Raw genomic sequence first — 27,918 nt, forward strand, 5'->3', positions numbered from 1 at the left:
GACGTCAATACAATCAGGACTATCTACATGGTTGTGGCTGCCTTGCATGGCTCCGACACTTTGTAATACCTCCCCCCCTACACACACACACAGCGTGGCCAATGCACACAAGCATGCTCACGCACGCACACAACGTGGCCATCACCAGTGATAGAGCAGCATTGTAACTGAGGAGTATGTCATTAAGGCTTCAGCCCACATCTAAATCACTACCAGCCGGTGAGACCCTCTCCTCTACTACTGTTGTAATGAGACGTTTAGGGAACGTATCAAAGAGCACGGAGAGGTTTTATGTGTCCTATCAAGACTTAAAAGGACTGTCCTTAATGTTTATGTGGAGGTGAGGAGGAAAGGAATACAGCAGTGGACCTTAGTCAAGGCTGTTTGTGTGTATGTGGTGACAACATGGATGACACAATGTTGGTGTGTTGGATTCTAGCTTGAAATATACTGTACTTATTCATGTTACCATACTAGAACTTATTGATTACTTTACATGTATAAGAAATGTATATGTTGGGGGGTCAATGAAGGGTGAATAGGAACTATGTGTATGGAAAGTTACTGAGTGAGACAAGGGGAAGTGCAGAAAGTTAATATTCTGTTCAAACATGTTATTGCTGAATATTAATATTTCTAAGGAAGTAGGCAAAGAGCAATTGTCTAGTTTTAGTTCCTGATAAGGAAAGCCAGTTGCTGTGGAACTAGGACCATGAGGGTTGTGGAACTCAACTCGAGATGTCAACAGTTGAAGAGAGAAGACACTGCGGGGAGGGGGGGGGGTCACAGGGGCCCACCCCGAAGACCATCTGATTACAGTCCTATCCCACACACACACACACACTTCCACGCCCATGAGGGTCCTAGACTTAGGCAGGGCCATGACAATACCAGTAAGTGGAATCTACTGTGTTTTGGCCTAGTGACAAAGAGGGAGTGTTTATCTTAGACATGCAAGGAGATGACTCCGCCTAGTCGGAAGGTATAAATATATGCTTGTGTCTACAGCTAAAGCACACAGTGGGTTGAATAAACTTGGTTTGAGTTTTTTTAGTCGTCCTTTTGAGTTTTTACTCTGTTTGTTCAGAACCTAACAGGTGTCAATGCTTCAAGCTCTAGTCTCTTAAGTAGAGGACACACAGGACTGCCGAATCACCCCAAAATTAAGTGGCCAACCATCACCTGACTGTTGCCCCATCTTTTTGGTCTGTCCCTACCTTAGAGCGATGCAATGTAAAGTACTATACTGTACATTGACATACTGCACTTGAGACCTAAAGGTCAAGGAATGTATCCATACATACAGTAAGGCAAACACCTGGCCTCCTGACATTGGTTGGTTGGTTAGGATGGTTTTGATGGGGTTAAAACAGCACAGTGCTTGTTTTTCCAAGGCTCTGATTAAAAAAAGGTTTCCTTCCCACTCAAAGCAAAGAAAGCCCTCAATCTAAGCGCAACACATTGAAGTTTAACAATCGCCGCTGCCGCCTTGATGATGAGATGATCCACATGTGCCACAGATGTCTCCTAACTAATCCAAGTCGCAAATAGCACCCTATTCCCTATAAAGTGCACTACTTTGGACCAGAGCCCTATGGGTCCATGATCATATAGGCGGAATAGGTTGCCATTTGGGACGCAACACTTGTCAAGTTTTTCTTGTGGGTTGTACTGAGTGCCATATGTTGCCCCTGTGTTATTTTTAATTCTCAAAACTTTAAATAAGCCGACCACATGCTGCTCTCTCGACAGAGAGGAGCTCTCGTGTGACCGTGAAGTCATCATAGCTGCTGGATGTGGGAAATGAATGACGACGTTGCAGAAATCCACTGGTTGCTTTGATAGCCTCATATTTCATATTTTTCTCCAAGACGTATTATATTGCCAGAGCCACACACAGCTTAGCTCCACCACCACCACCACCTCACTCAAGAGCTGCTTTCTTTGTCTGACCTCAGCTTATTTTCCCCTTACGCTTAGGCCACTAACTCCTGGGCATTTCCTGCGTTTTACACCCATAGCTGGGGTGAAGTGGGGTGGGATGGACAGAGGTAGGGCTGTGGCGGTCATGACATTTTGTCAGATGGTTATTGTCATGCAAAAGACTGCCAGTCTCAAGGTAATTGACCGTTAACTAACATAAACCTGTTTAGCATCTCCAGGAACCATGCATACAAGACGCTAATGCACACCTTTGGTACATCTACATAAAATAAAGTTGAATAAATCAATTTAATATAGGCCTACACCATCACAATGAATCCATTATTTATTTTAGGCAGGTCTAAAGAAACATTATGATATGAAGATTTTTTTATCTCCAGAAGAACAGAATATGAGTTGGCCTACTGTATGTTATCTGGCTATGCTCCATGCCATAGGCTGTAGGCTTGTTCATTTAGCAGACAAGATATGCTTATAAGTCCCGTGCCATTATTTTATATTATATGATTTGAAAGTAAGAAGAATATAATTGAATTTAGATGAATAAAATAGAAAGGATATTTTTCGCGAGTGCGCATATGAAGTGGCTATGTTGAGTGTAAAAGTGATCATTTGAAACAGGTCCTATATGCTAGATTTAGCATTATTTGGCAACTTTAGTTGTGAATGATACGACTATAGGCTATTGATGATTTGAGAAAGTAGCAAAAAAGCTTGCGCTCTGTTCCTGCACACACTGTTCTCTCATCAAGTGATCATATTTTCACTATTCAAAATGTAATCTTGTCTTTACTAATATGTAAAATTAGTTTTTATTTAGAATGGTCCATTATCAAATGGGCAGGAACGAATAGTGAATAGAGGCCACTTTCCGCTGGTTCGTTTTTCTGGCTACCCCGGTTATTTCTCTCCACAGCATCAACCACTGTTTGATGAGCATGCAGCTTCTCGCTGCACGACAGGTGATATTCCGCCCATACTCTGTATGCCATGGACTCTCCAACCCTGTTTCCAGCATTTAGGAAATGGAGAGAGAGGAAGAGAAGGAAACGCACTGTGGTGAGATATTCTGTAGCTAAAGGTAATGTGTCAGCCTATTAATTATGAAAATATTAAAAATTCCCTTTTACTAGGCTATTCAAACTCAAATACAAATTCACTATAATTGTAGACTTAGCCGCCCTGCACAATCAATGAATCAACAGCATTACCTTGGCCTGTACGTTCTCTCCCAGACTCATGAATAGAAAGTTTGGAGCGTAGCATAAGGTAACCAGTCCATCCAGTATGCATAATAATACAGTCCAGATTACTAGAATTTGTTTAATTTTGGAGTGTAGGCTAGACCAATGTACCAAAGACGTCTTAAATCAGTTTTTGTTTGTTTTCTGCCGTGCATAATATGCGGTAGGCTATGTATTTTATAACGCACAATCGTTATTTTAATTCAGGGTTTTTTCAGGCTTGGGATCATAGGCCTATGCGTATGCATAAACTCTAATATGCTTATGGGTGTTTTGAATTAATCATCACCTTAGAAAGCGCTGTGCATTTCGTTGTGTTAGGCTTTGAAACAACATCCACAACAACCATGTTTTCCACTCAGTTTCAACCTGTTGTTGAACTTTCTTCAAATTGATCAATCACAGTGAGGTGAGTTTTAAAAGCACATACTGTTTTGATGATAAGGGTTTGATGTGATTTTCGATTGCATTTGCATTGATGTCAGAGTGGTTAGAGGGACAATAGAGCACTGAGTACCAGGCCCTTGGTGACCTGATGGTCGTTAGCGAGTTGGGTACTACCAGCAGATGTCCAGAGTGCATAAGAGGAGATTACCGTGACTCAACGGTCATGTGGAATTTTACTGCGGTCATGACTCATGACTGCCAGTGTGGCGGTAATACGGTCACCGCAACAGCCCTAGACAGGGGAGCGAGTGGGGAGTGAGTAGGGGAGACAGTGGAGCTTCATCCTGTTTCAATAGTTTGTATGATCCCGATCAAAACATTGTGCATTTACTAGCCTAATTAAAGGTATGTGGTGGAGCAATGGTGTGTGCAGGTCCTACTCGGGTGGCTCTATCACTGGGCATGAACAGGACCATGTCTGAAACCATGTATGCAGCCAGCAGCAATCTGATCTGCCCTGTCAGACCTGCAGGCCACCACGTGTCAGCTCCTATTAGGACCACTACTTGGTACTTGGTATCTATCACCCTAACCATGGAGTAAGTGAGCCCCTCCACCAGCCACCATAGCCCCACATTTCTACCCCCGGCCCCCCATAACAGCCCCCCGTCTCAGGAGACTTTACATGCACCGAGGCCTGAGATCACCTGACGTTATATGTACTGTAATATGACAAGGTAATGGATCCATTAACTGGGTGGAGGCAGAGAGAGAGGGAGAGTAGCAGAAACTATACCTTTTTTCCCTACAGAAAATACATTTGGTGCGCTTGAGGGGATAAGCCTAAGTAAGAAGTCACACAGAATTACTGATCTACAAATCACCTACAGTACTGCAGCATCCCCTCCTAACTCCTAATCAAGTTGAATGGATCTGCACAGTGCCTTGTTCAGGCCAATGCTTTTGAATGCTCTGCCTCACAACAGGAACATGTCTGCCTGGCTGCATGTTACAGTACATTTAAAACACTGGTGGTGACAATTACCCTTACTAACACAGTCCTTAACAAACACAGGGCCTATTTCCAGTTCAAAGTGTGACCTCTCCACACCTGTGCTACAAATCGTGACAAACAAGCAGCTGGTTAATGTGGACCTTTTTTCCATTGGTCCTGTAGGAGAGAAACTGGAGCCGTTCGATTCAGACCCATTCCCTTTCACCGTGTTTATGAGGGAAAATATTTCACAATACGTTTTATGTAAAACTTGAGAATACAGAACATTCTCGCCAAAGAGTTTCTTTTCTTTTCTTATACAATCAGTATGCACAACGTTTTGTAACTGGTGAAGGAGGACTGAAGCTGTCAGTTTCTGAAGGGATTTGTTTACATACCAACACTACTTCTGCTCTTTGACAGGTCTTTTACTATAAAGGAATAATGGTACAGCTTGTAAAATGTTGTAGTAAGGCTCCACTTTAGGCTACCCTGTTATGTTTGTTCTCATTGGAGCTGAGTTGTGTCAATTGGAAATGCAAAAATGTTTCGTACTCATGTTATTTCATCAGTCAAACTAGGTTTTCTTAGGGAGTTGAGGGCAATTACACTGTCTCTATTGGTCTGACAAGCTGCCATGTCGAGTTGTCCTGAACATGAGCTAACTAAACATACAGACAGGCACACAAGGCCCTATTTAGAGAATAATATAAAGCCTTGTCTAGTGTTAGTCGGTGCATGCACACCTGCAAAAACACTATTCACCGTTTCTCTTGACTTGCTAAAAGTTATATTTTCTGACAATACCATACAAGACTGTATTGAATAAATCTGTGTTAGACCTTTAAAGTGAACACAAATTGTACTTTTTTACATTTTGGTAAGTAGACAAGAACAAAATTCAGAGGGGCCAAACTAAATGTCAGATCTCCTGTGTAGCAAGTCATTTGCAGCTGCTGTAGGCCTACTAATGTTATTAAAAAATCCACCTCCAATTCTAATTGTCCTTGAACTGAAATGGAATTGCCCCCAACCCTGCACTGGGCAGTCCAGTATGTGGTTATGGAGTGATCATCAGGCCATGGAGTAGTATTGGGATAGCTCTGGCTCTATGTTCCTCCAGGCTGCATGCATGCGGCTTGCCTGGCTCTTGGCTGTTAGCAGCCCCTGACTGGCTCCCTCCGGACTGGCTCCCTCCTGACTGGCTCCCTCCTGACCCTCCAGGCCCAGACGCCTGCCTGTCTCTACCAGCAGAGAGAGACTGGCCTGACTGGCCTAGAGGAAGGAAATATTACCTGGAGCATAGCACTAAATGGCAAGGGACCCAGACACCCTGCAAGTGCTAATGATCAGGCAAAATGTTCATAACTGAACAAATAAAGAGAGAGAGAGAGAGAGAGAGAGAGAGAGAGAGAGAGAGAGAGAGAGAGAGAGAGAGAGAGAGAGAGAGAGAGAGAGAGAGAGAGAGAGAGAGAAAGACGAGTAAACTAAACTGTGGTCTCAGGAAGAAAAAAGTCCCTGAGACCTCTCAGCCTCTGAGCTCAGCTTCCTTCTGTCTGTGGATTAAGAAACTTCCTCAGTCATAATTAAAGGTTTATCCCCTCACAATGAAGAAATTAAACTGTAAAAACTCACCGGCTAAATTATTGTTATTCATGGGAGTTTAAAGAAGCAGACGCTTGAAATGTAAACATTCCCCCCTCTGCAGTTAAGTACACTGTATGGTGAATACAGCCGTGGGAATTTCAGAGCGAGCAGGAACTACAACTTTGTTGAATAAAAAGGATTTACTGAGCTCTTTCTTAAGTATCCAAACCCTCTCAGAGCCAAAGCTAACACTTGGAGAATGTACACATCCATAGGACATGTACTGTCTATACTTTACACATGTACATTCCTGCAAATGTACATGTCACATAGACTGCTTCCACACTGTTATAAACTGAGTTAGTGAACTCTCATTGTTTGGGATTCCACATGTTTGGAATCTGTATTTAGGAAATAACTGAATTAAACGTAACATACTGTAGATGCAGCTGTGTGCAACGCTGCAGTATGTGTCATTAAATTGAGAGTCGAGACCCTATTGGCCAGAACTGAAGTGGAATGTTGGCTCTGGGTCTTATATTCATCAGAGTCTATAACCATGCCACAACATGTCAGAGAGTACCACCTTGTTTACCATGACAGTTTGATGCCATCCTCACTATCATTGATAAGATAAAGACCTGTTCTGAGTCCCTTGATAAAGCAGTGGAATCAGGAGATTTGGAAGAGGTGGTGCGCGTGCATACGTGTTTATGTGTGTGTGTGTTTGTGTGTGTGGAGGTGAGGCGGGGACATCTTAGGGTGAGAGAGAGAGAGAAAGAGAGTGAGAGAGACAAGTCTGTATCTGCTGCAGCCGTGGGATGACCCTGTTGATCCTTTGAAGCCTGGGCCAAGAATGCACACGTATATTTCCTACTGTGGGAAATTACCTAGGCCACAACACAGACTTCACAGACTATACTGCTAATATACAGGCTTTACATTGTAAGTCATAACGCTTTGGAAAATTGTCATTTGACTGAGGTTAATAATGGGTCCAGTCTGGCTAACAACTCTAACCCCTTGTTCACCTGAACTGGTCACAGTGTCAGAATGGTGATAGGGAAGGCAACCCTTCCTTACTGTAATAAGTATACAGAGGGCATGACACTATCTACCACTAACACTATGTACAGCGTGTAAGGACAAAATGCATTTACACCGAACAAAAACGCAACATGCAACAATTTCAAAGAATCTACTGAGTTACAGTTCATTTAAGGAAATCAGTCAATTGAAATAAATTCCTTAGGCCCTATTCTATGGATTTCACATGACTGAGAATACAGATATGCATCTGTTGTTTACAGATACCTTTAAAAAAAGGTAGGGGCATGGAGAAAACCAGTCAGTATCTGGTGTGACCACCATTTGCCTCATGCAGCACGACATGTCTCCTTCGCATAGAGTTGATCAGGCTGTTGATTGTGGCCTGTGGAATGTTGTCCCACTCCTCTTCAATGGCTGTGCGAAGTTGCTCGATATTGGCGAGAACTGAAACACGCTGTCATACACGTCGATCCAGAGCATCCAAAACATGCTCAATGGGGTGACATGTCTGGTGAGTATGCAGGACATGGAAGAACTGGGAAATGTTCAGCTTCCAGGAATTGTATACAGATCCTTGCGATATGGGGCCGTGCATTATCATGCTGAAACATGAGGTGATGGCGGCGGATGAATGGCACGACAATGGGCCACAGGATCTCGTCACGTTATTTCTGTGCTTTCAAATTGCCATCAATAAAATGCAATTGTGTTCGTTGTCCGTAGCTTATGCCTGCCCATACCATAACCCCACCGCCACAATGGGGCACTCAGCAAACCACTCGCCCACTTGACGCCATACACGCTGTCTGCCATCTGCCCGGTACAGTTGACACCGGTATTAATCCGTGAAGAGCACACTTCTCCAGCATGCAAGTGGCCATCGAAGGTGAGCATTTTCCCACTGAAGTCAGTTACGACGCCAAACTGCAGTCAGGTCAAGACTCTGGTGAGGGCGACGAGCACGCAGATGAGCTTTCCTGATATGGTTTCTGACAGTTTGTGCAGAAATACTTCGGTTGTGCAAACCCAGAGTTTCATCAGCTGTCCGGGTGGCTGGTCTCAGACGATCCCGCAGGTGAAGAAGCTGGATGTGGAGGTCCTGGGTTGGCGTGGTTACACGTGGTCTGTGGTTGTGAGGCCAGTTGGACGTACTGCCAAATTCTCTAAAACGATGTTGGAGGTGGCTTATGGTAGAGAAATTAACATTAGATTATCTGGCAACAGCTCTGGTGGACATTCCTGCAGTTAGCATGCCAATTGCACGCTCCCTCAAAATGCGAGACATCTGTGACATTGTGCACATTTTAGAGTGGCCTTTTATTGTCCCCTGCACAAGGTGTAATGATCATGCTGTTTAATCAGTTTCTTGATATGCCACACCTGTCAGGTGGATGGATTATCTTGGCAAAGGAGAAATGCTCACTAACAGGGATGTAAACAAATGTGTGCATAAAATTAGAGAGAAATAAGCTTTTTGTGCATATGGAGAATTTCTGGGATCTTTTACTTCAGCTCATGAAACATGGGACCAACACTTTACATGTTGCGGATATTTTTTTATTCAGTGTAAATTCTATTTTAATGAAACATAGAAGGTATGAGGGAATCCTCATAAAATCTCCATACTTCCTAACCAAAGAGCTCACATGAAGGGATTTCACTCACTCCATTCCTACCCAGTTGTTATAAAAAAGACTATTTATTTTCCCCAAATCCATCCTTCTTCTCATCCTCCGACACTTTTCCCAGAGCTGTCTGATGTATGACATTACAAACTAGTTTTCCATAAGGCTGGTAGCGGCTTGTTTACATGTTACTCGGGACCATGACAACCATACATTGACTTCTCAAGGCTGTAGTATAATTACAGGGTGTACTATACTGTATATACTGTACTTTAACTAGCGATAGAAATGACTTTCTCAGAGAGGAGGAAATGTCGCTGCTCCATTGCATAGTGCTGGGGATATGTGCAGAACTGAACTGATTCTGCCCTCATGTGCACTACTCACCAAACAAGAAAAATGGAGGCGACTTCAATGCTACACAATGGAAAACATAAGGCATGGATTGGTTCTTGGATTGGCTGCTCCTTCCTTCCTGACCCTGTTCTAGGAGAACTGTATACTAGTCTCCAGCCAGGACAGAGTTGTGGTCTGGGATGCCTCTGTTTGTTTATTATTCCTGGGTCTGCTGCATTTACTCAGGCTACCCTATCTGCTTATTTTGCTGGTCACACAGTTTACTGTAGCCATGCCCTCTGAATGCCTGCCTGCCTGTGTCCTGTCCTTGGAGGGAGGCCAGTAGCCCTGGTGTCAGGGCCGTGGGCCACACTGGGCTTGTCTCCAAATGGCACCCTATTCCCTGTGGGCCCTGGTCAAGAGTAGTGCACTATAGGGAATAGGGTGCCATTTGGGACGTACCCGCTTTCTTGTTTCAGACATAATTCACCCTGCTGCTGCCTGCTGCATTGACCACAAAAATACTGGAAAAGTTTGATTTCACCCAATGTTTATGGAATTTCTTCTCCTACTCATCGTCAAGCTAAGCTGACCTGACGCATATTTTGGACAAAGGTAACCCAAAAAAAAAACATGTTAAATCCCTTCCTTGTATCTGTTTATTTGACTGGCTTTTACTTAGACAAAGTCTGTCTGTCTTATAGGTGCGGGTGATTGAATGTGTGATATGTGACTCTCTCTCTACTATAAGCCATCCATAATGAGGCTAATTGCTAATGGCTAATGCTGTGGTATTACCAGCCGTTATCAGCAGTGTAACCTTAGATCTGTAATTACCAGCAAACCAACTCCCCCAGCTTGAGGAGAAATTCTAGTGTCGCTACATATCAATTTCCGGTGAGCTTAACAGAGCTGCAACAGCATAGTCACAAAGCACTCTAATATTGGTGATGGCTATAGGCCAACAGCTCTTTTCTTTTTTAGGTGAAGTGTCAAATTAGTTAAGAACAGTAAAAAACTGTGATTTTATCAATTGAGGCAATAATAGATCTCTGGTCATTCACAATCAATTTTGGAATCAACTTTCCCCTATACTTTTCCCTACCACATTCTCAGAACAGATGGACTCCTCTGGCCTCAGCCTGTCCTGTGTAGCCTCTAGAAGGCCAGCCATATGAATAGCCTCTAGCCTATTTACCCCAGCTATAGGAACAGACCTGTTTATATAAGCACCCCTGTCTGTGTTTACAGTTTTACACACATTTGTGTTTAACTCCTCAGTGGTTTATTTTTGTTCACTTGAACTGTGAGCGTGAAGGGGTACATTAGCGGATGAAATCAGGCGTGGAAGGCTCTTAGTTCAGGTTGATAAGAGTTAGGGTTACAGAGGGTGAGGGGTGGGGGTCTGTTTAGAGGTCTACATTAAGCGGACATTCCAGTTTTCTTTATGTATTGGACCTTATTTTTGTCCAGATAGCTACTGTTATTATTTTGGATGTGTAAAACCCCCTCCATTTAGGGAAGGCAAAGGGCAGGGGTTGCCTATGTGGGGGCACCGGGGAGGAAAGGGGAGAACCAGAACTCTAAAGCCCGTCCAGGGCTGACCGACAGATCCACATCAGGTCCCCAAAACAGGAAATAGACATCTCAGAGTGGGAGGCCTGGATTAAACAGAGCATGCTGGGAACAGCGTGCCGATAAAGAGAAGAAGAAGAAGAAGAAGAGAGAGCGAGAGAGCGAGAGAGCGAAAGAGAGAGAGAGGGGGTGTCAGCTAATCCCCTAAAGCATCCATATATTGCTCTCAACTCCTCTTCCACAGCTTGTAAATGGCTAGGAATGTAACGTGTTGTCTTTGGACGCTGTATGTGCGTGTGTGTGTGGACGCCTCTGGTAAGGAGAGATTTATGAGTGCTAGGCAGACAGTGCCCAAAGCACAGTTTATTTTCTTTACTTTAACTAGAAGCTTTGAAGCAAGAGGCAGAAGAACGTTCCAAAGAAACAACCAATATCAGAGATGTATTTTCATTACAGAATGATTTATGCTTTATAACCACATTAGAGACATAGCTCTGTCAAAGTATTCTGCTCTGTCAATCTATAGAAAAGAGACAGTACAGAGACCATACTGTTACTTTAAACTTGGTCTGGTTCTCTATATGATGGCATTGATGTACTATACTGTGCTGATTTAATTAATTAAATGAAATACACTATTTCTATTCATTGTGATCACTGTAGTGTTCTAAACCTCTTAAATATTCATCTGAACTCAGCATAGGAATTTATTTACTTTATGTAACAACTATGCAGTGAAGTTTCTTTTTTAATTCAACTGTAAAATGTAAAACCCCTGTGTCCAATTTCAGGCAAGAGAACAGAAGTGATTTGGACCCTGTGCTGAAGCCTATGTAGGCAACAACTTTTTCAGACTTGAACTTGCTCTAATGACTACTGACAGAGGCAGAGTAACTTCTGCAACTCAGAGTCAAGGGAATGCATAAGTATAAAGAAATGTATTGAGCTGACTGCCCAGGACAGACTCTGTATGAACCTATTTTAAAACATATTAGATATGAAATATGACATATTTACTGTAAAATAAGATAGAATTTTAGGAGGATCTATACAGTTTGACAGAACATGACCATAAAAATAAAAACAAACGTCTTTCCCGCTCTGTAATGATATCTGTCTCTGTCTTACTGTGTTATAGAAGACAACAGTCAGTTCCTGCTAGTGTGAGGCGGATCGGATAGAGAGCGCCCTGACAGGAAAGCAGAATTGGGCCAAGCCAGTCAATAGCTTGGCCTTCCTGTAAGACCTGCCTGGTATAGTCTTCTCAGGTATCGGGTCTTAGCCAAGGCAGTATTGATACAATGTTGTGAAATAGATGACACTGGATAGAGTTGGTCCTTTCTTTCCCAACATGACAATATACTGGGGATATGAATGATAAATATATTCTGGGCTTTTCAAGTGTGTGTGTCATGCTGTTTTCGAAATAGTAGCGTCAATGGAGGTGGTGTAATAATAATAAGCCATTTAGCAGACGCTTTTATCCAAAGCGACTTACAGTCATGCGTGCATACATTTATTGATTTTTTTGTGTATGGGTGGTCCCGGGGATCGAACCCACTACCTTGGCGTTACAAGCGCCGTGCTCTACCAGCTGAGCTACAGAGGACCAAGACAGTTACCAGAACTATTTATCTCTTGCTTTGCCTTGTTTACTCTTTTTTAAGACAAAGGTTGTGTAGTAAGAGTAATGTTATGAATATCTTAACAAGTACACAGAATATTCCACTCATCAGGATATTTAATATTTGATCAGTTTATAACACCAGTGGAGGGCCAAGGAGTTAGTTCAACATATAAGGGAGGAGGTAGAGGTCAGATCTAAATGCAGTCAGCCCTGGCTAACCTCTGAGTCACCGATCCTCTATTCTCTCCCTGCCTTTTCATGGGGCCACAGAACCACAGCAGCGTAAGGGCCTCATTTAGGGGGAGAGAAAGAAAGAAAGAGCAGAAATCCCTCTCCCCTTTCTCAGGAAGATTAGTGTCTGTCCCTTTGGAGTGATGCTGCCTGCGGACGACCGGGCGGGTAGCCTTTTTTAGCCTTTTATTCGGGTCACATTTTTCTCTGCCAGCAGCCTGACCTCTCCAGAGCAAAGCAGCCCAGGGACCATGAGAGAGGCCTGGGGGAGAGAGAGACACACCTTGCTCCCCCTCTCACGCACACCTCTAAAGCCTTCTGCATGCTTCGGTCGGCTGGCGTAGCCAGTATACACTTCCTCAAAATAGTCAGAATTAATCTAAGATAACTCAAGAAATCTGTCATTTATTTTTATGCTTTTGCTGAGGAGATCTTAGTTGCGCAATTTTACATCTAACTAAGATGTTTGGTGCAGTATTTTTCAAGTGAAAAGATGTGCATGGAATTAAGTCGTCTACCATTGAATGACAACAAACACTTAATTGAAGAATCCCTACAGTTGAACAATGACCGACGAAGGGGCGTAGACTTCGGCTACTGAAATTCGCCTTGCCTCAAGATTTTTTGTTGTTGTGCACAAACAGCCGAATGAACCCTTGAGAAGACCAAAATGAACAAAAACGTCACAAAATGTCGTCATCATATATTCACGAACCGTTCATAACGGTTTCAGATGGGAAGGATGCGGATGCCTTAACCTCCCCATCACCCCTAGGAACCCATCTCACCCTGTCCATTACTCACTCACCATCGCTACGTACACCAGGGGCGTGATTAATGCATTGCTCCGTCCTTATCACTAGCTCACCACTCTCTTAATAAAACGCATTACACTAGACGGTCCCACTTCATCCATCTAGTGTAGTCACTAGACCCAGAGTTTAGCCTAGTGGAAACACTCTACAGTCCACATTTGTACAGCCAGTGTATATGGAGTCGGGGGAGGGACACAACAAGGCACAATGGTGACTGGTGAACTCTGAGGTTACATAAAGACAGAGTATAGAGTAGAAGGATGACAGAACAATCTAACGATGCACCCTGCTTACTGGAGGACAATGAAAAGAAAATGGGAAAACATCAATACTGTAGCTGTGTTCGAATACTCATACTAACAGCACTAACTGTACTTTTTGTGACGTAAATTGAGTATGTAGTAAGCTTATTGGTTATAGTATGCCAAAAGTTCCCGGATGTCGTACCACATTCGCCAAAAAACGAAGTATACAAGCAGTGGACAATATTTCCGTGCTTTTGGGGCCCATAATGCAATTCTTCCGAAAATGGGCGTGGCTTCACAACATTTTTATATTTGAAGAACATTTCGGAAAATATGCAGCCAAAGTCCAACGAGAGCGGATACAAATTCATTGCCTTAACTAATTATGATTAATGTTAAGAAAATGTTGATTAATGTTTTATTAAGTAAAGCCTTTTCAAATAAGTTACGTTACACGTTATGTTGAGTGACAATTTGTTAGCTACGCTATCCTTACGAACCACATACCATATCATTACAGCAGTTGCTTGTACTGCATGTACCGGTATGTTAGCTAGATACCTAACATTAGTTGGCTACTATTACATCAAACTTGCCAGTATTTTAACTATATGCTATCTAACTAACTACCCAACATTTATTGACTTGATTTTTCACGTCATTCTTAGCTTAGCTAAAAGGTATAGTCGTTGTGCGTTCTCAATGTACATTGTTAATGAAGTCGTAAGATGTCTAGCTAGTAATTTGTTAGCTATGCTAACAAGCTAGCAAGAAGTTGCATAGCAACAGCATCAACATCCGGTAGACAGGCGAAGCGCTAGAACACTCAACTGAAGGGATACCATTTGTTTACAGTATACTAAAATGAACAAATAGTATATACAGTGGGGGAAAAAAGTATTTAGTCAGCCACCAATTGTGCAAGTTCTCCCACTTAAAAAGATGAGAGAGGCCTGTAATTTTCATCATAGGTACACGTCAACTATGACAGACAAATTGAGAAAAAAAAATCCAGAAAATAACATTGTAGGATTTTTAATGAATTTATTTGCAAATTATGGTGGAAAATAAGTATTTGGTCACCTACAAACAAGCAAGATTTCTGGCTCTCACAGACCTGTAACTTCTTCTTTAAGAGGCTCCTCTGTCCTCCACTTGTTACCTGTATTAATGGCACCTGTTTGAACTTGTTATCAGTATAAAAGACACCTGTCCACAACCTCAAACAGTCACACTCCAAACTCCACTATGGCCAAGACCAAAGAGCTGTCAAAGGACGCCAGAAACAAAATTGTAGACCTGCACCAGGCTGGGAAGACTGAATCTGCAATAGGTAAGCAGCTTGGTTTGAAGAAATCAACTGTGGGAGCAATTATTAGGAAATGGAAGACATACAAGACCACTGATAATCTCCCTCGATCTGGGGCTCCAGGCAAGATCTCACCCCGTGGGGTCAAAATGATCACAAGAACGGTGAGCAAAAATCCCAGAACCACACGGGGGGACCTAGTGAATGACCTGCAGAGAGCTGGGACCAAAGTAACAAAGCCTACCATCAGTAACACACTACGCCGCCAGGGACTCAAATCCTGCAGTGCCAGACGTGTCCCCCTGCTTAAGCCAGTACATGTCCAGGCCCGTCTGAAGTTTGCTAGAGTGTATTTGGATGATCCAGAAGAGGATTGGGCGAATGTCATATGGTCAGATGAAACCAAATATAACTTTTTGATAAAAACTCAACTCGTCGGGTTTGGAGGACAAAGAATGCTGAGTTGCATCCAAAGAACACCATACCTACTGTGAAGCATGGGGGTGGAAACATCATGCTTTGGGGCTGTTTTTCTGCAAAGGGACCAGGACGACTGATCCGTGTAAAGGAAAGAATGAATGGGCCCATGTATCGTGAGATTTTGAGTGAAAACCTCCTTCCATCAGCAAGGGCATTGAAGATTAAACGTGGCTGGGTCTTTCAGCATGACAATGATCCCAAACACACCGCCCGGGCAACGAAGGAGTGGCTTCGTAAGAAGCATTTCAAGGTCCTGGAGTGGCCTAGCCAGTCTCCAGATCTCAACCCCATAGAAAATCTTTGGAGGAAGTTGAAAGTCCGTGTTGCCCAGCGACAGCCCCAAAACATCACTGCTCTAGAGGAGATCTGCATGGAGGAATGGGCCAGAATACCAGCAACAGTGTGTGAAAACCTTGTGAAGACTTACAGAAAATGTTTGACCTGTGTCATTGCCAACAAAGGGTATATAACAAAGTATTGAGAAACTTTTGTTATTGACCAAATACTTATTTTCCACCATAATTTGCAAATAAATTCATTAAAAATCCTACAGTGTGATTTTCTGGAATTTTTTTTCTCATTTTGTCTGTCATAGTTGACGTGTACCTATGATGAAAATTACAGGCCTCTCTCATCTTTTTAAGTGGGAGAACTTGCACAATTGGTGGCTGACTAAATACTTTTTCCCCACTGTACACTGCTAAAAAAAACAAAGGGAACACTTAAACAACACAATGTAACTCCAAGTCAATCACACTTCTATGAAATCAAACTGTCCACTTAGGAAGCAACACTGATTGACAATATATTTCACATGCTGTTGTGCAAATGGAATAGACAACAGGTGGAAATTATAGGCAATTAGCAAGACACCCCCAATAAAGGACTGGTTTTGCAAGTGGTGACCACAGACCACTTCTCAGTTCCTATGCTTCCTGCTGATGTTTTGGTCACTTTTGAATGCTGGCGGTGCTTTCACTCTAGTGGTAGCATGAGACGGAGTCTACAACCCACACAAGTGGCTCAGGTAGTGCAGCTCATCCAGGATGGCACATCAATGCGAGCTGTGGCAAGAAGGTTTGCTGTGTCTGTCAGCGTAGTGTCCAGAGCATGGAGGCGCTACCAGGAGACAGGCCAGTACATCAGGAGACGTGGAGGAGGCCGTAGGAGGGCAACAACCCAGCAGCAGGACTGCTACCTCCGCCTTTGTGCAAGGAGGAGCAGGAGGAGCACTGCCAGAGCCCTGCAAAATGACCTCCAGCAGGCCACAAATGTGCATGTGTCTGCTCAAACGGTCAGAAACAGACTCCATGAGGGTGGTATGAGGGCCCGACGTCCACAGGTGGGGGTTGAGCTTACAGCCCAACACCGTTCAGGACGTTTGGCATTTGCCAGAGAACACCAAGATTGGCAAATTCGCCACTGGCGCCCTGTGCTCTTCACAGATGAAAGCAGGTTCACACTGAGCATGTGACAGACGTGACAGAGTCTGGAGACGCCGTGGAGAACGTTCTGCTGCCTGCAACATTCTCCAGCATGACCGGTTTGGCGGTGGTTCAGTCATGGTGTGGGGTGGCATTTCTTTGTGGGGCCGCACAGCCCTCCATGTGCTCGCCAGAGGTAGCCTGACTGCCATTAGGTACCGAGATGAGATCATCAGACCCCTTGTGAGACCATATGCTGGTGCGGTTGGCCCTGGGTTCCTCCTAATGCAAGACAATGCTAGACCTCATGTGGCTGGAGTGTGTCAGCAGTTCCTGCAAGAGGAAGGCATTGATGCTATGGACTGGCCCGCTCGTTCCCCAGACCTGAATCCAATTGAGCACATCTGGGACATCATGTCTCGCTCCATCCACCAACGCCACGTTGCACCACAGACTGTCCAGGAGTTGGCGGATGCTTTAGTCCAGGTCTGGGAGGAGATCCCTCAGGAGACCATCCGCCACCTCATCAGGAGCATGCCCAGGCGTTGTAGGGAGGTCATACAGGCACGTGGAGGCCACACACACTACTGAGCCTCATTTTGACTTGTTTTAAGGACATTACATCAAAGTTGGATCAGCCTGTAGAGGGGTTTTCCACTTTAATTTTGAGGGTGACTCCAAATCCAGACCTCCATGGGTTGATACATTTGATTTCCATTGATAGTTTTTGTGTGATTTTGTTGTCAGCACATTCAACTATGTAAAGAAAAAAGTATTTAATAAGAGTATTTCATTCATTCAGATCTAGGATGTGTTATTTTAGTGTTCCCTTTATTTTTTTGAGCAGTGTAGTATGTAGTATATACTCATTAAGTATGTAGTATACAGTATGATAATATGGGTATTCGAACACAGCTTGTGTCTACACATCCCTCTTCCCTTGCCGGTGTGAAAGAGAATTTGCTACAGCCAGGCTAGGCCAGGTTTGCTTTAGTTTTGAATGTTTTACTGTCCTGGTGTTAAGTACCTGATCTGTGCACATGTTCCTACAACTGACGAACCACAACCTGAGAGACAGACCAATAACTCCTACAGACTAGAGGTCGTGTTGCAGCCTTCCAGCCTACACACCCACACATACACGCACGCACGCACACACACACACACACACTGTAAGAGCCTGCCCTGCCAGACAAATGCGGGCTGTCACAGAGAACGCGGGTGCACATTTAAAATCATTAACAAGGCCCGGCTAAAGAAACAGCCTGATGCATATCAAGGAACAGGCGGATTCATGCCAAGCCAACATCATCCCCTCCCCTTCTAGTCAGGGCCCCTTGCACTAAGAGCTATAGGGGCCAGACATACTTCCATTATGGTTTAAGAGTCATGGACTAAAATTTTAAGGGACATTTTTTTCACTGTATATGTCCATTCATATGTTATTGACATCTAATATGTGTCATAAAAATCTAGAATTTCCTCACTACACGCAAATACGAGTGTTTCTGCATCTCACCGGTAGAAACGGGCCATGTACATTTCATGGTTGTAAGCAAACCACAATATCCAGAATTCATAGCGATTTCAGGACGTAGTACCGCCCCTGTCGAGGTGGATCCAGCTGAGAATGGGTGTCAACAGGTAGCTAACATTACTCACTGGACCAGCCACTCGTTCATAGAACATCAGCTTGCGAATAACTATTTATTTATATTTTTGTGATGACAACACCTGTAAAGTTTAGTTATGGGGTGGTGCTCACTACATGGATGTGCAAACTACAAGCAAGCACAGGCTGCAGGGGTAAGATTTCATTGGTTACCTTACTAAGAAGTCGAGCAGAGGTAACGTAGCTTGCGAACTACATTTGTTTATATAAACCAAAATCTAGCTAGCTTTCATAATACGCAGGTTAGACATTCCAAAGCAAATCAATGTAATTAGCCAACTGCTATCTGGCAATGTGATTTGTAACTTTGCAAGCGAATGTTAGCTACGTTAGGTTATGTTAGCTACAGCCTACCGGACCGTATCTAACCGTTAGCTAGCTAACTAACTACCGCAGAGGCTAACGTGACTGGCCTATGTGTCTACTTACAGAGTCCGATCCCATCAACATCTGTAGTGGCATCAACACCAGGAACTATTTTAAGTCATCTTTGCTACTGTAAATCTTTCAATGACTCCATGATGAGCAAATAAATACACTGGAGCTAGGCATAAACATGGTCTGTGTCTTGTTGTCATAGTTGGTGTGTTTATAAGTAGACTACAACTTCTACTGTAGTTCTCTCTGTATTATGGAGGCTTAGTTGATTGTTTATGTAAAGCTTGAAGTCTAAATTTGAGAAAATCTGAGTTATTAGTAAGGAGGGGATGGTGTGGGTGACTGACTGGTGTCTGTTGGCGGTAGGTATTGTGTGTGAAGGTTAGTCAGCATGATCTATTGACACGAGGGGGATGGGTGGATATAGTACCTTGTTTGAGTGTGTATTGATGGAGACAAAGTTGTAAAATGTTGGCTAATCACTGACTACAGACTAATCCTGCTGCTGCTGATGATGACCTTGACACCAGCTTTAGTAGTAGAGATCCTGTAGATCCATTGGATGAAAGCTTTCAGCCGGGAACAAGCTCATGCTCAACATCATCTGACTCGGAAGAGGAAAATCATGCACAGGGCTGGCAAGAGCCAAAGTGTGAGTCCAAGGTCATGGAGCTCATGAAGTTCTGCCAGACAAGCTGCCATTGCCCAACATAAGACAAGGTTCAACAGCTGAAGAACATTCACGACCCTGCCTGGAACATTCAACCAACACAACATCCATATTCAGTTAGACTGATGTTATAGTATAATATAGAATGCCTAGTATGCTCACAATTGCATTGTGGTATAGATATTGCTAACTCTTTTACATACAGTGCCTTCGGAAAGTAATCAGACCCCTTGACGTTTTCCACATTTTGTTACGTTACAGCCTTATTCTAAAATGGATTAAATAAATAAAGATCCTCAGCAATCTACACACAATACCCCATAATGGCAAAGCAAAAACAGTAAAAAAAAAAAAAATGGCTTATTAAAAAAACCAAAATAATAATAAAAACCTTATTTACATAAGTATTCAGACCCTTTGCTATGAGACTCAAAATTGAGCTCAGGTGCATCCTGTTTCCATTGACCATCCTTGAGATGTTTCTACAACTTGATTGGAGTCCACCTGTGGTAAATTAAATTGATTGGACATGATTTGGAAAGGCTATATAAGGTCCCACAGTTGACAGTGCATGTCAGAGCAAAACCAAGCCATGAGGTCGAAGGAATTGTCCGTAGAGCTCCGATGCAGGATTGTGTCAAGGCACAGATCTAGGGAAGGGTACCAAAAAATGTATTCAGCATTGAAGGTCCCCAAGAACACAGAGTCCTCCATCATTCTTAAATGGAAGAAGTTTGGAACCACCAAGACTCATCATAGAGCTGGCCGCCCGGCCAAACTGACCAATCAGGGGAGAAGGGCCTTGGTCAGGGAGGTGACCAAGAACCCGATGGTCACTCTGACAGAGCTCTAGAGTTCCTCTGCGGAGATCGGAGAACCTTCCAGAAGGACAACCATCTCTGCAGCACTCCACCAATCAGGTCTTTATGGTAGAGTGGCCAGACGGAAGCCACACCTCAGTAAAAGGCGCATGACAGCCTTTTTGGAGTTTGCCAAAAGGCACCTAAAGACTCTCAGACCATGAGAAACAAGATTCTCTGGTCTCATGAAACCAAGATTGAACTCTTTGGCCTGAATGCCAAGTGTCACGTCTGGAGGAAACCTGGCACCATCCCTACGTTGAAGCATGGTGGTGGCAGCATCATGCTGTGGGGATGTCTTTCAACGGCAGGGACTGGGAGACTAGTCAGGATCGAGGCCAAGATGATCGGAGCAAAGTACAGAGAGATCCTTGATGAAAACCTGCTCCAGAGCGCTCAGGACCTCAGACTGGGGCGTAGGTTCACCTTCCAACAGGACAATGACCCTAAGCACACAGCCAAGACAACGCAGGAGTGGCTTCAGGACAAGTCTCTGAATGTCCTTGAGTGGCCCAGTCAGAGCCCGGACATGAACCCGATCGAATATCTCTGGAGAGACATGAAAATAGCTGTGCAGCAACGCTCCCCATCCAACTTGACAGAGCTTGAGAGGATCTGCAGAGAAGAATGGGAGAAACTCCCCAAACACAGGTGTGCCAAGCTTGTAGCGTCATACCCAAGAAGACTTGAGGCTGTAATCGCTGACAAAGGTGCTTCAACAAAGTACTGAGTAAAGGTCTGAATACTTATGTAAATGTAAAGTAGACATGGATTGCATTCAAGACTAAGTTTATTTGCTCTGGAGACCGAGGTGAGTTTACACAGCAGTATGCAGGAACAGTTATGGCAATGTATGACATATATTGTATACAGTTAAGAAAAATATACTACAAACGCCTATAATAAATATTACAGTTCTACAAAGGGAATACTTGCATATGGTGTGTTTGGTGGGTGCAGTGAGATGTTCGGAGTCACTTTGATACAAGGGGAGATTGTTGTTATGGACCTTTGACATCTCCTCTTGAGTCATCAACTTATTTGTAGCCGACATACTGTCCATCCTCCTGTAGCTCAGTTGGTAGAGCATGGCGCTTGCAACGCCAGGGTTGTGGGTTCGATTCCCACGGGGGGCCAGTATGAAAAATGTATGCACTCACTAACTGTAAGTCGCTCTGGATAAGAGCGTCTGCTAAAATGACTAAAATGTAAAATTGATAAATTTGTATAACAATTTCCAAAAATAATCTCTAGGCCACTAAGCGGTATTGTCTGTAAGAGAATTACAAAAACACTGTTATGGGAAATTGTTGTGTACTGTCTGTATTCCTACTGTAGCAGCACGATGCAGAATATTACACATCCTACAAACACACGTTAGCTAGCTAGCTATAACACACAGGTATAGACTAATACGAGTCATAAAGCCAAAAGTCATTTAATTACTCTTTGTCATCATCATCAAAAAATTTCTCCAGTTTTAATCCTAGTAAGATGCACTGAGGCAAGCTAGGCTAGCTAGCTACCTATAACATTACGCTACAGTACATTTTGGGTAAAGAAAACAAAGCTAGCTCAACATGGCTAGCTTGGCTTGTAGTGTTACTAGCAAGCCCTGTTATGGCCGAATCGATCACGAAATTATACTGTCCTGAATAACACTGCATCGTGTGAAAAGAGAGCTTATATTGCTAGCTAGCTACCAACAGCAAAACAACTTACTTGTTTGTCATTTGCCTTCCTGGTCTAGCTGGTCTAGGCTGCCGCCGCCAGTTGATCTTAGAGGATCTTAGATGTCTCCAGCACACTCCTATCCATGTGTGCAATGAAACTTCTATGGTCTGTCACAGACACACGATCCATCGGAATCTGACCATGGCTCCCCGTCGCTGCTTGCTGGTCTCGCATTTCTTGTACTTGTTGTCTCAACTCCTCTTCAGTGTATTCTGGCTCAAATTAATAGGGCAGTATGTCCCTATGTTGGTATGTAAAAGAACATCAAAAACTGCTTCATCGTCCAGCTTTTCTTGGAAAGAGGAATCATCAGAAGCAGCCATTGTAATTATTTAGCCATCTCAGATAGACAGTGCACGGTAACATACAGTGCCTTGCAAAAGTATTCATCCCCCTTTGCGTTTTTTCTATTTTGTTGCATTACAACCTGTAATTTAAATGGATTTTTATTTGGATTTCATGTAATGGACATACACTAAATAGTCCAAATTGGTGAAGTGAAATGAAAAAAAGTACTTTTCAAAAAATGCACAAATATTAATAACGGAAAAGTGGTGCATGGAAATGTATTCACCCCCTTTGCTATGAAGCCCCTAAATAAGATCTGGTGCAATCAATTACCTTCAGAAGTCACATAATTAGTTAAATAAAGCCCACCTGTGTGCAATCTAAGTGTCACATGATATGTCACATGATCTCTGTATATATATATATATATATATATATATATATATATATACACCTGTTCTGAAAGGCCCCAGAGTCTGCAACACCACTAAGCAAGGGGCACCACCAAGCAAGCGGCACCATGAAGACCAAGGAGCTCTCCAAACAGGTCACGGACAAAGTTGTGGAGAAGTACAGATCATGGTTGGGTTATAACAAAATATCCGAAACTTTGAACAACCCACGGAGCACCATTAAATCCATTATTAAAAAATGGAAAGAATATGGCACCACAACAAACCTGCCAAGAGAGGGCCACCCACCAAAACTCACAGACAAGGCAAGGAGGGCATTAATCAGAGAGGCAACAAAGAGACCAAAGATAACCCTGAAGGAGCTGCAAAGCTCCACAGCGGAGAGTGGAGTATCTGTCCATAGGACCACTTTAAGCCGTACACGCCACAGAGCTGGGCTTTACGGAAGAGTGGCCAGAAAAAAAAGCCATTGCTTAAAGAAAAAAATAAGCAAACACGTTTGGTGTTCGCCAAAAGGCATGTGGGAGACTCCCCAAACATATGGAAGAAGGTACTCTGGTCAGATGAGACTAAAATTGAGCTTTTTGGCCATCAAGGAAAATGCTATGTCTGGCGCAAACCCAACACCTCTCATCACCCCAAGAACACCATCCCCACAGTGAAGCATGGTGGTGGCAGCATCATGCTTTGTGGATGTTTTTCATCGGCAGGGACTGGGAAACTGGTCAGAATTGAAGGAATGATGGATGGCGCTAAATACAGGGAAATTCTTGAGGGAAACCTGTTTCAGTCTTCCAGAGATTAGAGACTGGGACGGAGGTTCACCTTCCAGCAGGACAATGACCCTAAGCATACTGCTAAAGCAACACTCGAGTGGTTTAAGGGGAAACATTTAAATGTCTTGGAATGGCCTAGTCAAAGCCCAGACCTCAATCCAATTGAGAATCTGTGGTATGACTTAAAGATTGCTGTACATCAGCGGAACCCATCCAACTTGAAGGAGCTGGAGCAGTTTTGCCTTGAAGAATGGGCAAAAATCCCAGTGGCTAGATGTGCCAAGCTTATAGAGACATACCCCAAGAGACTTGCAGCTGTAATTGCTGCAAAAGGTGGCTCTACAAAGTATTGACTTTGGGGGGGGTGAATAGTTATGCACGCTCAAGTTTTCTGTTTTTTTGTCTTATTTCTTGTTTGTTTCACAATAAAAAATATTTTGCATATTCAAAATAGTAGGCATGTTGTGTAAATCATATGATACAAACCCCAAATAAATCCATTTTAATTTAACATTTTAGTCATTTAGCAGACACTCTTATCCCGTGCGACTTACAGGAGCAATTAGGGTTAAGTGCCTTGCTCAAGGGCTCATCGACAGATTTTTCACCTAGTCGGCTCGGGGATTAGAATCTAGCGACCTTTCGCTTACTGGCACAACGCTCTTAACCACTAAGCTACCTGCCGCCCCAGGTTGTAAGGCAACAAAATAGGAAAAATGCCAAGGGGGGTGAATACTTTCGCAAGCCACTGTAGCTCCCATGAACCTGTAGGATCTAGTACTGCACCCGTTTTTGAAAAGCCTGCCTTCGAGGGTGGGAACACAATTGGACAAGGAAGTAGGGCTCTCGTCAGGCTGTAGTCTTTACAAAGCTCAGGAAAATTAGTCAACGTACATATCCTGCAATGACGTGGCAGCTAGGAACATATCTACTCGCTGCTAGCGTGATCGTGCAATTGGCGAAACACAAAGGCCACAATAATTGCTAAAAAACATGACTAAATAAATGTTTTGATCAGACAGCAGGCTCAATCAACCAATGACATCATTGGTTGAACTCTCCCGGCACGAAAATTCTAAAATACCGCTGAGGTGCATAATTATGTCTGAAACACCTCTCATCACTCATAATTATGTAGGAGACTGGAAAAACACCCCAAATAATGTATAGCGGTAAAGTTTCCCTTTAACTAGCAAGGCATGTCTCCATGAAACTGAAATTGAGTTTTGTTAGTAAGATGCTGATGTTCAACCTGCCAACATGTCCAGGGCAGGCCAGTGAAGGGAAAAGAGGTACTGTAGTTGGAACTTTGTTCATTTGTAATGACTTGGATGTTTTACCATTGAAGCTTATGCAGACATTAGAGCGCTTTTATTAGGCCTTTCACTGAGAGTGGTCTGATGATCCTTCAGTTAGTTACCCTTTGACTTAACAGTAGTTTCAATAGAGTTGAGTGAATGAGGCCATTGATATTGGTTACTTTGAGAAATATACTAGGAATAATACACTATCATATTGATTTATTCACATTATGCCCTATATCAGGGCTCTTCAACCCTGTTCCTGGAGAGCTACCGTCCTGTAAGTTTTCACTCCAACCCTAATCTAGCACACCTGATTCTAATAATTAGCTAGTTGATAAGCTGAATCAGGTTAGTTACAACTGGGGTTGGAGTGAAAACTTACAGGAGGGTAGCTCTCCAGGAACAGATTTGGAGAACCCTGCCCTATATTCATATTCCTGTTATTATATTCATACTAATTACAGGACCAGTGAAAAGACTGATCAAAAAGACAAAAACAAATGAGAAACATAGAGCTATAACTATGTAACGAAGTCAGTATGGGTGTAAATGTTCTACTTTCGCTGTTGCCAATGCGTGAATAAAGAATGTATGATGATTATAGTTTGGTGATGCAGGCCACCAAGCCATTCATTAAACAGTAAAAATGTACGACTGATAAGTTCTATTAACATTTCAGTGGTGGGCCCTCGCTAGATGTCTTTGTCCATCTCAGAAGGAAGGACTTCAGAGTCCAGTTGAACCGCTCCGCCATGCAGTCATTTATCATTTATAATGTTAAACCTCTGGAGGCGAAAACAAGGTCCTCAGTCCTCGTTATGGGGAGAGATCATCACATATACTCACTGATGATAACATGAGGTCTCATATTTAATACATGAGAGGTCTCTCTCCCTCTCTGTCTCTCTTTTTGTCTCTCTTCCTCTCTCTCTCTCTCCCTCCTTCCCCTCCCTCCCTCCCTCCCTCTTCTTCTTCTTCTTCTTCTCCTCCTCCTCTTCATCAGCACGCTGTTCCCAGCATGCTCAATTGACACTTTCTGTTTCTCTCACTCTTTCTCTCACACTCTCTCTTTTTTTCCCACCAGACCGGATGGACACCCACTACGGGTATCATCACATAAGAGTTGCCTGGCAGCTACTTTCCATGAAAATAAAAATAAACTATCCCACCTTTATATTACTTACAATATTATTGACAACTATCACAATTCTTTGGTCTATGTGGGTTTGAAGAATTGCAAGTGTCCGATATAGGGTACAGTACATTCCAAGACAATAAATATAATTAATATTTTTGGAAACAATCTTTCACCATTTCTTTGAAGAGGTGCCATTGAGGGCAGAGAGAAGCGTCCTATTTTTCTTAAATCTATTTCTCTAAACAATTAATGCTCATATGGCTTTGCTTATGGCAGGTCACCAAGCTTATCATTAAATATAACTTACCAATGCCACAATATCAGATACAGCTCATTAGCATATCAAAAGGTACTTCCCAGTCCTCGCCGGTGTCAGAGGAGTCTGATGCACTGTGTCGTCCACTGTTACCACAGACAGCTTTAGTAATTTACAATGTTTATACTCATGAGGTAAGAACAAGGTCTTTCACCCTCACTATAGTGTTTTTTTTTCATCACCCAGTCTCTGACATCCTTGAAACATGCAGTCCCTCTCCATATCTCTATTTTTATGAGTGGGTCAATAAGCCACTATGTAAAGCATACACCAACATGGACCACCGAAAGAAAAACAATACCTAAAGGCAATATCTGAAGCATTTTAAAATACACATATTTTACCTTCTGCACAATCAATTTCAGTCAAGAAGTATTTTATATTGAAAATATTTTCAGAATGAAAATATTGGAAGAATACTTCTGGAGATACCGTATGACAGGGGGACACCTATAATGTATTTGATTTGGGTATCAAAGAAGCTAACTTCTGACTGGGAGCACTGCTATTGTGAGAGAGTGGAGAGTGGAGAGAGGGGAGCAGTGGGAGGTTTGGAGAGGTATAGTTGAAGGTGGTAGCTCTTAGTCACAGTGCTGTAAAGTAAGTAAAAATACTTTGAAGTATACTTAAGTCGTTTTTTGGGGTATCTGTACTTTACTATATATCATTGACAACTTTTACTTTTTCTCCACTACATTCCTAAAGAAAATATGTTATTTTTACTCCCATGCATTTTCCCTGACACCCAAAAGTACTAGTTTTCGAAAGTTCAGGCAGGACAGCAATATGGTCCAATTCACGCACCTACTAATGTAACTCGTTGTCATCCCTATTGCCTCTGATCTGACAGAATCACTAAACACAAATAATGCTTTCATAAATTATGTCGGAGTGTTCCCCTGGCTATCCGTAAATATAAAAAACAATACAATTGTACTGTCTGTTTTTTTTCCAAATATAAAGAATTTGATGTATAGCATGTACTATTTACATTAACTCAAGTATGACAATTGAGTACTTTTTCCATCACTGTACTTAAGTACATTTAAAACCAGATACTTTTAGACTTTTACTCAAGTGGTATTTTACTGGGTGACTTCTACTTTTACTCAAGTATGACAATTGAGTACTTTTTCCACCACTGCTTAGTAATTCATACCTCTGGTCACTGTAGTGGGAGACGGTTTCTTTGGCAGGTCTGAGAAGCTGCTTCCAACCAGACCTGATCCCTTATGCTCCTTCTTCTCAGTGGCTGTCGGAACAGAGGTCTCCATGGTGGACAGTAGGGAGTCAGAGTCAACCTAGAGAAACAGAGAGGGAGAAGGAGAGATTAAAGCAAAACGTCGAAAGCCAATAAAAAGGTTATTGACACTCAATACATTTTTTACTAGGATATTTTGGAATGAGGAGGTGGTTTTGGTCACAACATATGGACACATGGACACACACACGCGCGCACAGAAAAAACACATTCACTGGTTGTATCATTCCATGTG

The 27,918-nt window shown here is 42.9% G+C and overlaps 1 protein-coding gene across 1 annotated transcript in view; it reads right to left on the minus strand.

The window, feature by feature from the left end:
• gli2a (GLI family zinc finger 2a) overlaps positions 1-27,696 on the minus strand; it is a gene marked incomplete at its 5' end in the record, with an annotated part of 87,251 nt that extends 59,555 nt beyond the window's left edge. Inside the window, one exon of the mRNA XM_084179188.1 lies at positions 27,582-27,696. Within this exon, the coding sequence (XP_084035314.1) occupies positions 27,582-27,696 (115 nt within the window). The remainder of the gene's footprint in view (positions 1-27,581) is intronic.
• Between the last annotated feature and the right edge of the window lie 222 nt (positions 27,697-27,918).

This window comes from Coregonus lavaretus (assembly GCF_964263955.1).
Source record: "Coregonus lavaretus genome assembly, chromosome: 16".
In the NCBI taxonomy this organism is placed as follows: domain Eukaryota; kingdom Metazoa; phylum Chordata; class Actinopteri; order Salmoniformes; family Salmonidae; genus Coregonus; species Coregonus lavaretus.